We start from the raw sequence: 13780 nt of genomic DNA on the forward strand, positions 1-13780 counted from the left end.
AACTGTGTAGGCTTCTCAACTTCAGTAAAAGGAAAAAAAACCAAAAAACCCAGCAATAATTACAATAATAACAATAATAATAAAAGATAATAAAAAGCAGAACTTGAGTTTCTTCCTGGATTTTTAAAATTTGGTCATCCACTTAGGAAATCCTAATTGCAAAGTGAAAAAAAATCTATATTTCCAAAAAGAGAAAAAAAAACTCAAAAAACCCAAACCAAAAGGACCACATTTAGGAATTTTTAAAACCTTTCCAAATTGCCACAAAATGTGTATCAGTTTATTACATGGATCATGATGACCTAATTTCTTGCTTGGAAAGACACAGTGTGAGAGCACTGTCAGCAGGCATTGGTACAAATCCAGAGATTGGTATTAAATAAAGTATGCTGTGTCTAATAAATCCAAATGAATTTAATGTTATTACCAGCCAAAACAATTATCAAATATGACAGGTATTCTGAGCTGAGTACTGAGCTCTAAAATAAAGGGTGGCAAAGAGTAAGCCAGATATATTGACTTATGTGCCTGATTCTTTATGCTGCTTCTTGCCGTTTTTCTGGATCTCCTTCTTGTCTTGTTTCTGGACCTCCTCCTGTTCTTTATTAATGAGAAAATACCATTAGGGGCTAACAGTTAGCAAAGTGGGCCTGATTTCAAGGGACCCTCACAGGAGGGTTTGTGAATATTTAACAGTGGTTAACATACAACATTTGTGAATTGCACTCAAAAACTGGGTGACATTCTGCCTACCCAGACTGATCTCATACAAATGACTGATCTCGTCACAGACATATGCATCCTCCTCCTTCTCTTCCAAGTTGTTTGACCACCATGGATAAATAAAAGTGGTTCTGCCCCTTCTAGTTTTCTCTTCAAGTGAGCGGGTTTTAACTGCTTATTAACTGGAGGTGAATGAGGACAGGGTGACTGAGGGGACAGAGGTACAAACGTAGGGCTTTTGTTCACCAAATCATGCTTTTTTTTGGATTTCATGTATATCAAATATGTCATGACATGCGCTTTTAGGGGAAGAGCTATGCTTTAAAGTCTTTCTGTTCTTCTCTGTGTTAGATGGGAAGGAAGAAAACACCACTAAAAATCCAAATAAACATGCTATTTTCTGAAGTTTCCTTTAAAAAAAAAAAGATGTGCCTTTTAGGGGTCAAAGTATGAAGTATTTCAAGCAAATGAGTGACAGGGGCAGGGCTAGGAGAAATGTTGGTGTTTAAACTTGATCACGAAAACAGCTTGTCATTGTGGGCAGTTAGGCTGAACTTTAATTTATCTAACCTAAAGCAGCTGACCCGTGCCATGGCTGGCCTCAGAAATGAAATGTAGCATGTGAGCTGCTGAACAGCTTAATTACTACTGCCTTCTGGTTTTTCCTTTCCTTTTTGGCCACAGCCGTGTTACTGCAGCCCTGCTGATGGCTGCTGAGGGTATACATTTCTTGACTGAGTACTGAAACACTTGGATCAGACACACCAATTCACAAAGCAGGAAAAATAATGGGGGGCAACTATGGCAAACACTTCTGTTTACCCAGGTGGGAGATGGTGGCTTTTGTTAATAAGCTCCTGTGCTGATTTTTACCTTCCAGGTTGAAGCTGCTGATCATTTTCAGATGACAGAGGAGAAAATAAAAAGTTAGATGGCTTTAGAGGAGGTGTTTCATCAATGATATTCAAATGCTAATAAAGCTGTCACATGTAAAACATTTTCTCTCCTTTGCTGTCTTCAATCTGGTTTTATCTGGGATATTTGTGATCACTGATGTCCTAATGTGCTCTTGTCTTTAATGCATGATGCCTCTTGTCTGGGTCCTCTCCTCTCTTGTCCATTGTCTATCCTGCCCTGGATGCATTACTCGGAGCAGAAGCCAAGATCCAAGCCCCCAGGACCATCCTGTTGTGGAAGGTTTCAAGACCACACATCTCCCTGCAGACCCCTCCCACTGGGGAGGATGCACCACACTGGTCCACGTGGCCCTGCACAGCCTGGCCACCTTCCTTGGCGAAACCCCAGCCTTCTGCCTTCCAGCTAAAGAAAATGTTTTTTAGAAACTGAATTTAGCTGGGTTGGACAAGACCTCTTCTCAGACTCACTGACATAAAAGGCCACTTGTTGTATGTGGAAACATACATTCCTCCTCTGGAAACTGCTGTGGAAACAGTTATCCCTATTGAGCAGACTTTTCTCTGGGCTTGGCTGTGCTACAGGCCTGATTTTTATGACTTTGCCATTAATACATTTAAATACCAAAAAGAAATAAAAGTCACAGCCACATGACTTAGTCTTAAAAGTGCTTCCTTGGTGAAAAAAGTGGGGGATACTACAAAATAATTCCTTAAACAAACACGAAGGCCAAATACCCCATAATTCCTGTTATATGAGAAAATAAATCCAGGCCTGTTGTTAGGAAGAAAATAGCTTCTTAAGATTATTAAACAGTCTTTTCTCTGATGCTTCTGAGAGGAGAAAGCTTTCATCCCTCCTGTGTACCAGAGGTTTAATCTCATCCTTCACAAAAAGGCCCTGTACAAATACTGCCTGTGTTGCTATGCAAATCTGGTCTTTCCCAACAGCTGCTGGAAGAAGCTTGGTTTAGAATTTCTGGTGAAACAAATAGCTTTTTGGAAAGCCTGTCACTTGCTGTTTTGTGTTCAGTGAGGTGTCATGAGGCAAGTGAGCTCATTTAACATCTTGCTTCTGCCAAAAGAGATGGTCCCAGACACATACTGCCACGGATTGTCTTGTGCCAGTTCTTGTGCTCATCTGTGTGCTTAGCAAGCTCAAGCCAGCAAAAACTGAGTAACAACTTCCCCCCCACCCCCCCCCCCCCATCTCTGCCCAATGATTCCAAAAGAACAATTCTAAGAAAAGGGCTTATTTTCTACTGGCAATGTGTGCTGAACCACCTTTGCAAGGGGTCAAACAATGTCAGGTCTGACATGTGAAAGAAAATCAAACACATACTTTGACCCATACAACATACCCATTCCTGAACCGCAATCACAGAAATGATTGCTTTTGCTTTAGAGTTTCTAGAACTTGAATCACTCACATACTAGTAAAATGAGCATCACTCCCATACTAGGTTGTCCTTAATCATCTTGCTTGTTTGCTCTGTTATTTTGAGGCATGCATGTCCAGCTCTGCAGCATCCTCCTTGCATTGCATGGAAGTGGCACCTTTCTGATTCTCACTGCAGGAACTGCCCTTAGACCACATGCACTCATTTCATTGTTCTCATGATCGCCCAGACTGCTGATTGTAGTCTTGCCCAGTGCTCCAACCCAGTTGTTTTCCATTTTTAGGCACCACCCTTGCCATATTTTCATCTCTTGCTCTTTCCATCTCCAGGCAATCCTGAAAGTCTGGGCTCCTTGGTCTGGTATCTTCTTTTGCAGCTCTGCTTTCCTTAAAAGGTGCAAAACTGCATTTTCTGAAGGTTAGAGGACTGCCTGATTTTCACATTAATTTTGCTTAATTATGGTGAAGGATTAGCACATCAGATGTCCTGCAGCATTTACCAGGAGCACACACAAGGCTGAGATACAGAAGAATTGGAGCTGTGGTACCCTTCTCCGCTGTAATTAAAATTCCATCATCCTGTTGTGCATATTTGACTTTATCAGCTTGTTGTTGTTGTTTCTAGTGTCCCACTGCATTTTCTGATATATAGAAGACCTGCAGGAATATTTAAATCACAGCGTGTAATCAATAGTTTTGTCATAAATATCCATGGTGTTTGATTGGCATTGATTGACAATGATGCGAAAAGAAGGTTAAGTTTTTAAATTTAAGTCTCCAGAAGTACTGTATTAGAAGGTACTTTTCCAGTTGAATTATAGGAAGTGATTACCTCTTTGGCACCAGCATGTTCACTGGCCATGCTGAGTGCTCCTCTTTCACTCCGACATTGAGTAAACCAGGTCATTCTGGATGTTCTGAAGAGCAGCAAGCTCTTACAGTTCTGTCAGAAGAGAATTGTTTATATGGGAAAACAAATGCTAGTGCAGGAGGACAGGTTCTATTGTGCTCTGCATCTTGGCTGCAGAGGTGGAGAGGTGAAGCTGTCTTTTTATCTCCTTTGAAATTGTGAGTCCTGCTTCCTGGGGCGGGGAGAAGCTGAGACATGTTCTGGATTTGTCAGGTGTGTGTGATGGATGTCTGGGTTTCCAGTCCAGGGGAGAGGAAAACTAAAGGGGGCACAAGGCATTATGCTAAGTCCCTTACTCCACAAGAGGAAATTGTATGTCTTGTGACCTCCACTTGAAAGCTAGATAGTTCAAGTTATCATAACCTACAGCTGTAGGGAGGAGATTACCACATCCTCAACATTCTAAACAACAGAGCTGTTTGAAGGCCAAGGGTTTAGTACAAATAATCATTAAAACATGGGCTGTTTGTTTATTGTTTTTTAAAGGTGCAGAATTAATCACTCAGAAGTTAGGAAATGCCAGACATAAGACAGTAAATGTCTCCCTGGCTGTGCTCTGTTGGCTGAAGCTGAGAGTCATGCTGAAGTGAGCACACAAATATTTGGGGATCTTGTGATACTGGCAGTCTGTCAGTGTCTGGCTACATCAGATGCTCAGAGCACACGTGGCACTGGCTGAATTTGGCTGAAGCTGGCAGGACTCAGCAACATTTTCCTGCAGGCAGTCAGGCCATCCCCTTTCATCAGGTAGACAGAAAATAGGGCATGCAGATCAGTGGGCACAACAGGAGAGGATCAGCCAGCTGACTTAGCTTGTTATTGGCAGGTACAGTGGGGCACAGCTGTATTTTTACCTGTCACTATGGCCTCCTCGCCTTGGCCGTCATCTGGTGAGATCTGCAGCACATCAACACAAGCCCTCTATTGTGCTGTAGCCTTGCTTCATTTCTGAAGTTTTCTGAAGGAAATGATGCATGTTAAGTTGCTGTTGATGCGCACATGGAGAAGGCATTTAAAATGATGTGGGTAGATGCAGTTACGGCCTGGTACTGGACTGAAAAAGTGTAACACAGAGTACAGCATGTATTTTTCCTGTTCGCAGTTCACTGCTTTAACAAGTACCTTCTGCTTTAGATCCCTGTGTTTATTTAACTCTATCCAGCTTCCTGAGGAAGGGAGTCTCATTTGCTGTGAGAGCCTGCTGAAAAATTTCTATGCAATGTCCAACTGCACCTTTAGCAACAAACACTTGGAGCATGGGAGATGCACATGTCCCTCTGTGTCCTACTTTTGTTTTAGCTGGGCACACAACTTGAGAATCATCTCCTAGAGGGCTTTAAGAACTGCCTGGCAAGACTACTCTTAGCTTGGTTAATTTGTCCCAAACCATGAAATGTAGTAAAGGATATCCTTTTCTGCAAATGTACCTGGTTTCTGGATCTACAAAAATCTAGAGTTTCTGAGATCTGTGCTTAGAAGTGAGGGATTTTTAAGCCAGTTTTGCTTGCTCAAAGCTACTTTCCAAGGGTTTTGAGAGGATTCTTTAAAAATACGGTGTTTAAAATATATAACATTAATTACAAGTGAATTTAGAGAGGCTGTAAGGTCTTTGTAGATGCTGAAAATGTCAAAGCATCTGTGAGTTGTCACTGCTTTGGAAGTTTCTTCTTCAGTTGAAGGCTCTTATGGAGCTTTTAAAGTAATTCTTGCTAATTACTGTGTGTATCTACACTTAAAATATCGCCTCTTACCTGCTTCCTTTCTAAATTAAAGCAGCAGAAAAGAAAATTTCAGATTCTTTTTCGCTCTGTTGTTTACATTTTGGGTTTCAGACTTTTCCAAACATAAGCCTTAAATCAAAACCTGAGATTCTTACAGCCATGTCATTCCAGAGTGGGGGACTTCAAAGAAGAAAAGTGCATTAAATATTGTAGGACCCACTTGCACTTTTATGTCAGGATAAGGAGTCTGGATACTTCATTTGTATTCCCCCCCTGTTACTGCTCGTCCTAGCAGCTTTTCCACTCTACCATTTTGCTTTCCAGGGTAATGACTCTTGGGACTGAGCTATCTCACTGACCATCTGTGGCCCATACAGCAATTTGTAGTGGATAATCCCTCACACTAAATCCTCTCAGCACGTGCTGCATGTTAGTTTTGGACTTCGTCCTGTTTTGAGCTCTCTGTAGGGCTGTGAGTGACTGCAGCAGGGTGCCATCCTTGCAAGCAGGAGAAAGGTGTGGGGGTCTTTGGAGAACACGTAATTCAGTGCTGTTGGGGTTATACAAACTGTCCCAAACCCATGTTTACCACTGGGAATTAGTTAAAATCTGTGGGGAAAAATATGAACCAAGTCACAGCATTGCTTGCATAAAGCTTTCCATCAGGGATAGGGTTAGAACTTGAGCAGTTGTAAAAAAAAATCCACACAAACTCTCAAAGAGGCATCTATTTTACATGCTTTCTAAATGGTCATTGCTTTCTAAATGCATAGGATTTACATTCTTATCCTAGTGGATTTTCTTACTCTGTTTTCCAAACCAGTGACAACTTGGCACCATCACATCACTACCTCCAGCACTGGGATTTGACTAGCAGAGAGGTTTGTGACAGATTTACCATGAGCATGGTTGTCCTGTGGCAGACTGAAGTTTCATCTAGCACAGCCTCTGGTACCCCAACCTCCCCAGAATTTAGGGAACTATGCAAGAGCGGTGCTGAGCAGTACCTTTTTGAGAATCTCTTCCAGTGTGCAGCAAGCTGTGGGTGTACAATTTCCTAAGCAACACACTGCCCCTGCATGCTTGCAGGGGGATTAATTTTTTTCCCTGAAAAATTAGTTCAATTTCTGGGTAACCCTGAGCCACTGGCTGTCACACCATGATCTGGCTGTTCAAGCATGGTGATTGCAAAGAGCATGCAGTCTGTGCATGCTTTTGGGCTCTGTGCCAAACCTCCCAGTGACCACAGCAGAGAGTCCCTCTGGTTGTTTCTTTTTGGGGTGAGGGTTCTCAGCCAAGACAGTCAATTTTTCTGCAAGGGCCCTGCCGTACTTGTATTCCCCTCTACCTTCCCTGCATGTTTGCTAAGGCACAGAGGCATTTCACCAGGATTTATTTCTAGGCAACTCTCCCCAACCTCTTCCCTCTGTTTCCCTCACACTTTCACTCAGCTTCCCCATTTCCACCAACTTGTTGTTTTTACATAATGCCGCTGTAACTTTTGACGGGATGAAGATCCAGCTCCACTTCTCTTTTTTGGAGCAAGCAAACTACCCAAAAGCCTGGAGTGCCTGCAAGCTGCAGAAAATCCTGCGCCGAATCTGGTGTGGATGTTTGCAGTCCAGTTACAAAAGCTCCATGTTTGCATTATGTTAATCCCCTGGCTTTGGCGACGCTGGCCAGGCAGGACCTATCACAGCATGGAGAATGACATCATTTGGGAAAAGAGCTGCTGCACAAAGCTGCCAGAGGCTGTGCAACGTCCCTCCCCTTTTACAGGGGACTGCTGCTCCATCTCAGCAGGAGCAGGTTTCTTTATCAATTGGAATAGTTTTAGTGACTGTAGAAGTTGTAACATGATGCAGTGCAGGAGGAGATACAGATATGTGTAACCCTCCTCTTAGGCAGGCTGCAGTAGTGATATAATACTATAAATCCTATGATTTGCTCATTAAGTTCTGTCACCTAGAGATTTGTTTCATCTTAATGCGTACATTGTTTTTTACTTGCCCTAATTTGCCTTTTACAAAATAGTGGCAAGAAATACCAGGAAAACGTAACTGAGAAGATGCTGCATTCAAGCTCACCCACGTGCTACTTGTGATTGGCGCAAGGAGCTGCAGAGACATAAAATGCAGGATGACTGGGCTGCTTAGCGAATGCTTCCAGCTCACTAATGCCGAAATGCCATAAAGCATCCTGCATTCCGAGACCAGCACATGACTCTCAGCATCGCCATTCTGTCCGATTTTCCCCTTACAGAATCAGTTACAAAAACGGCAGCTAAGCACAGACGTATCCCTGGCATGCTGTCAGGCAGCCTTGCTGGAGGAAATTTTTTTCCCCCCCTGCAAGCTGCCAAGGTGGACTCCTTAGCTGCGATAGACTGAATGAGACTGCAGTTCCCCCATCAGTTTCATAATACTCAGAAAGCATCCATTTACATCATTGTATGCTGTGCAGGGCAGCAGCTGCCAGGAAATTTGAAACTATTTTGATTCCAGTTGACTAGAACAGCAGGAATTGAATTAGCTGGTATCGCTATAGATAAACTGATGATCTGTGCATTTTATTTCTTTGACCAATGGGTAACTGCTGGAGCTACAGTAACCTCTGTGAGTAAGGAGACTGTTCAAGCAAATATATCTAATTTCTCGAGCTATATTATATATATATATATATACTGTATAGAGAGAGACACTCACACCATTCTTTTTTAAAATGTACCTGTAAACAAAATGTCTGTCTATGCTTTTAACTTGTGTTTTGCTTCCTAGAATTTCCTTTTATTGTGCTGTAGACAAGTTTGTTTGACATGGAATGGTTATTTACCTATGAAATATCATATCTATGCCTGATTTAAGTCATTAATTCTTTCAACGTCTAGTCATCAGAAAGGCTGCCAAATGCTGTTAGGTTATATCTGCCCAGTCTCAGTTTTCTAGTCACTCACCCCCTTTCTATTTTAGCTTTTTCTCTATCCATTTCTTTCTTTTTTTTTTTTTCTTCCTTTATTTTTTCATTTTTGAAAGAAGCCACCTTCAATGCAAAGTAGAAATTTGTGTTACCTGAAAGTGTGTGTCCTTTCTTTGTTTGTTTGATGATGGGTGTTTTTTTTCCCTGCGCATCTTCAGTGCAGTCCTTAAATTTTGTTGTTGTCTTTCTAGCCTTGTTTGCAATGCGGTCATATTGGGGGATGGGGTTGGACAGGATATGCCAGTAGCTGCAGCAAGACATGATGCTGTGGTGGTGGATGGGAATAAAGGAGGAGTTTCCCTTAAAGAGCTCAAGCTCCCCTAAGCTCTTGTAGCTGAAATAGCTCTCTGAGGAAAGGGAAAGGCTTTGCAATTTTGGCAGAGAGAGGCAGATTGGCCGTGGTTTACTTCACAAAATAGAAACCTTGGCAGTCCTGTGCATGGTGGTACCTAACATAACGGCAACAGAACACTGCTTTGATGTCATGTATGAGTTTTTTTTCAGTCAGAGAATTAGGCAATATTCCTGCATAAAGGCAAGAATCCCACTGACTTGTACTACAGCTTCGGCAGCAGCAGCAGTTCATCTAGAGGAGGACTGCTGACATCTCACTTTAGGAAAGCCATTTCATTTCTACTGTGGTAGTGCTGCTCTCTTGCCCAGATGGAACACAGCTAGCAGGTGTGGCAGAGGGGAGTACATGTAAGCACTCTCCCTCTTCTTGGACATCTCTTCGTGCCCGCATGTGCGAGTGTGTGCTCTGTACGTGTACCTCTTCTGGAGTCTGATGGGCTTGCTAGATGTGAAGTTCAGGAGAAGTAAATCGGAAACTTGCTCAGGATTTCTTTCCACCCTTAGCAGTGGCTGTTGGTGGCAGATGGGGACGCGCAGCAGAGCATTTAGCATTCACCACCAGGAATAAGGCCCTCTCTGTTTCCCTCATGTTGGTTCAGAAGCTAAGATAGCAATTAGCAGAGAGGAGCCTGGCCCCTTGGCAGGATCTGTGTGCGGTGCCTTGTTAGGGCTTGGCCTCCGGAGCACATTGGCTGCCTCCCAGCCCCACAGGAGGCCGGGGCTGACACTCGGGGCTTCCTTCCAGCAAGGCGGGATGTGTGGGTTGGAGTGAGGCACAGGGGGTCCCAGCTCTTGGGGCACTATGTATTGCCTTTCTTCAGGCAGTGCAGCCAGAAAGTGTGGCCCAGGTGGCCTGGCCAAGTTTTGTCCCACAGAGTGCTGAGGGCACACACTGAGCATTGCTGTGGGTGGATGTGTCCAAGAAGGGTTTATGTTACCATCTACAGTAACAGGCTCTCTATCTTAAGAATTCCTGCCTCTAGACCGGGCTGAGAGCAGTAAGCACTAAAGCTTCTGCTTTAGGGAAGACTAGGGTTGTGGGATGAGAAAGAAGCTTGGGGTTGCTTGCTTGGGGTTGTTCTAGTGCAGGTGTAGGGACTTCGTAACCACAGAGCATCACTGTCATATATGAGTTTGTCCTGCTGGAAGTGTCCCACAATGGTAACCTAGTAGCTGTGCCATGAAAAATACAGGCTTGAGATGCATACAAGCACTGTGTGGCTAAGTTGTGTGCAAAGAAGACTGTTGCTTCAGACACTTAGGAAAAGCACTGTGGGTGCACCCACAGCCATGTGTTGAAAACCTTGCTATGAAGATGGGCTAGTGATGCAATTGTGGACAGGGCATTCTTGCTTCTTACATCTCCCTGGGACCTTGCAGCAGAGAAGAGGTCCCTGCTTTGTCCAGTTACTGTCCTGAACAGAAACCAAAGTCTTCCGGATGAAGTTTAATTTTTATTATATAGTGATTAAGTCAATGGCATGGAGGCATTTGGAGAACCCATGGGGAAAGATTTGCAGGCTTGGCAGGGTCCAAGACTGTCAGTTTGATCCTGCCCAGTGTGTGGTATTTACCCTGTGGCTAAATATACTGGGATATACTGGCAGGTGTAAGCTTCTGGTTACCTTAACCAACCACTGGCAGAGAGGTAGCCATATTAATGCAATTCTGGACTTGTGTTAGATTATCCTTTCTTTCACCTTGAACTCAGCCTATCATTAACCACAGCTACATGGCTCCCTCCTCAGAAACAGGCCGTGGTCAGTCTGCTCAGATCAGAGCTGGGAATCAGTTTGCAATGTGGCACCTAGAGATGCAGCTTGGGACCAAGCCATTCAAATGCAAGTTGGTGTCTGGTTTCAGAGCTGTCAGCCCTGATGCTTTTAAGAGTAGGTGTTCAGGTCTTGCCACCCCGCAGTTTGATTGAAAACACTTCTATAAACCTGGCCAGTGGTGGTTCCCCCCACCCCCCCGAAGGAGTGGGACAAATGCAGCTGTTGATGGTTGGCTTTTTTGTTGTTTTGGGTTTTTTTTCCCCCAGAAGCTCAGTTCCTCCTTGTGCTGTGATATAAGGTGGCCAATTATCTGTCATTATGTGATCCCTGAAGTCCCTCCGGACAGATGGTTCTCTGTTACCTCACAACAATAGGAGCCAGTGGGTGCTTGGCGCTTGGAAAATGGGACCACTCATTTTTGCTCCTGCTTTGTTTACATCAGTTGGAAAAGCAGCACAAGGAAGGGAGGGGTAGCAAGGTTTTTGTGCAGCAGTGTACTTGCTGCAGTAGAAAATGTGAATTGCTTGGTATGCATTCATTACTGTAACATGGCCTTCAGCTACCTGAGTTGTTAAAGGAAGAGGGTAGTGCTGGCAGAAAGTTGAATTCCTCATTCATTGCTTTGTAATTTAGCTAATTAGTTTTGTCAAGGCTGTAGAACATAAGGGGTGTGGCTGATTATCTTCCCAGTGTTTCACCTTTACAAGTGCAAATTACCTAAAAATGTAAAACCATCATGTGTGGTGTCTTTTTAAGGAAAACCGTCATGTGTAGTGTCTTTTTTAAAGTAAAATCATCATGTGTGGTGGTGCATGCTGTGGACGGCTTTCAGACATCTGAATCTGTGCTTTCTTAGGCCTGTGCGCTTGGCCTGTGGCCTCAGACTGTGCCTGTGCCACTGGGACCTTTTCTGAAGTGTAGCAGACATTTCTGGCATTCCTTCCTCTGTAGTACTCACTCCCAAAGTAGAGCTGCCCAAAAACTCTTATATAAAAGGACCAGCTCTGGATAACTGCAGTGTGAGTGTGTGCAGAAGTGAGTTAAACTGAACAGTATTTTCCCTGCAGGGGAGAGCGTTATTACTCTGTTAGGAGTGGGCCGGCGAGAGAGATCAGGCTTTTTGCTTGGTGCGTATGGTGGATAAATCCAGGGTCTCTTTCTTTTTTCTTTGCAGGTAGTGGCCGTGGCAGCAGCAGTTTGCCGCCTCATACCATCATCAATGAATTTCCAGAGTATGGCAGTGTAGAGTCAAGCAGAGAAGCGCCAGCGGCTCCAGCGACGTGCCAGGCCGAGCCTGTAACGTGCAGCCCGCAAAGCCGGGACAGTCACCAGGGCGTCGGGCCTGTTCCTCTGGGCACGGCTCCTGCCGATAACGTGAGGCCTGATGCAGGGGCACTGCAGCTTCACACCTCAGAGGAAGGTTTGCAACCTGCAGGTGATCTGCCAGAGATTATGAAAATCTCTCGACGGCTAGAAGCAATAAAGGTGCAAGAAAGAGCAAATACTTCTCTCGATTCTGAGACACAAATGGAAAAAAAGAGTGTTACTGGCAGCCAAAATGTGCAGGCAGCCAGAGAACCAGTTCAAGCAGGCCAAGAAAAACTCTCAGACATGCTTCTTCCATCTGAACGAACAGCTGAGGAAAAAAAGCATTTGATCATGGAGAAAGATCTGGCTTCAATATGGGCTGGAGAAAAGCAGTCCGAATCCTCACAAGCCATAAGTAATAAAGCAGAGGAGATCCACGCAGGTCAGGAACCAAGCTGTCACAAACCATCTGTGACAAATCTGGAAGCAGTCAGCAGTGTGGAAAGGGGCACACGTTCTGAGGAGTTTTCAGAGTACAGTCAAGGCAAAATGCAAACAGGTCCTGAGAGAAGGCTTGCTAAAGAGGCAGCTGTGAGTAAACATGTAGAATTTCAAGGTGTGGAGATCTTATGGCTGCAAAAAGCTGAGGATCAGAGAAGAAAGAAGCACTCACTGCTGGACTCTGTGTCTGTGGAAAGGAAAGCATTCCCCAAAACATCCAGCCACTCTATGTCACCAATTGTCTCCCCAGGCTTGATTTCCTTGCCAGACAGTGCATGTAGTGAGGTCTGTGAAGACCCAAGGCTGGGACCCACTGCCTCTGGAGCCACTCCTCCAGCACTGCTCAATGAAAGTGGAAAGGATGAAGTGAAGGACAGGAAGAACTGTGGTGAGGAGGAGATGGCTGTGCTTGCAAGAGGCCAGGGGAGGTGAGCTGGTCCTAAGAGGGGGGCAGGGGTCAGGCAGGGGTCGCCTTGTCTAGGCATGTGGCTTGTGCCTACCTGTTTAGGAGCTAATAAGAAGTAGCAAATATTTGTCTGCTGCCTGTGGTGTGGTGTTTACAGTAGTAGTTCATAGCTCATGGTTGGCTAGTGCCTGAAATTGGTACTGAAGCCACTCCACACCATCTCACTGAAGTTTGCTGTCCATCTCAGGTTTTGAAACATGAAGATCAGAAGTCTTGCTGTTTGCACAGTGATGTCCGTGTGATGAAGCATCTGTGGCAGGTGTAGCTGGGATCTGGACATGTCATATAATTAAATACAGTTGGCATGCAGGCCTGGCCATACAGATTTTCTGGTTTCATTCAGAGTTTGTGCAAGAACAGTGTGAGAACCTCTGAAAGGTTGGATAATAAAGACATTTTATCCAGGGCCATGTAGATCATAGGAGGATAAATGCTACAATATGTACTTTCTATATTCTATCTATCTATCTGTCTCTCTGTCTATCTGTTTATATCATTTCAGCAGTAGATATTGCAAGAATGGCAATCTGCATTTGTGTCTTGATTTGCTTTGCATCCTGATGTGCTTGCTTTTCTTTCCTGATGCACGTCTCTGATGAAACAAAGGGTTCCACTGGTGTGATCTGAGCAAACCATGCCCACTTTGACCTGGAGAGGTGTTTGCTGCTGAGACAAGATCCCTACAAGGGAGGCTCTCCTGCCTCTGCACCTCTGGATCTCTGGCATTTTGCTT

At 44.2% G+C, this 13780-nt stretch overlaps 1 protein-coding gene across 1 annotated transcript in view; it reads left to right on the forward strand.

Annotated features, from left to right (window-relative positions):
- The window catches only part of PSD3 (pleckstrin and Sec7 domain containing 3), a 103619-nt gene that overhangs the window by 13121 nt on the left and 76718 nt on the right, over positions 1-13780 (forward strand). Inside the window, exon 3 of the mRNA XM_066339219.1 lies at positions 11947-13009. Within this exon, the coding sequence (XP_066195316.1) occupies positions 11947-13009 (1063 nt within the window). The remainder of the gene's footprint in view (positions 1-11946; positions 13010-13780) is intronic.

The sequence above is a fragment of the Sylvia atricapilla genome, chromosome Z (genome assembly GCF_009819655.1).
Source record: "Sylvia atricapilla isolate bSylAtr1 chromosome Z, bSylAtr1.pri, whole genome shotgun sequence".
Classification (NCBI taxonomy): Eukaryota; Metazoa; Chordata; class Aves; order Passeriformes; family Sylviidae; genus Sylvia; species Sylvia atricapilla.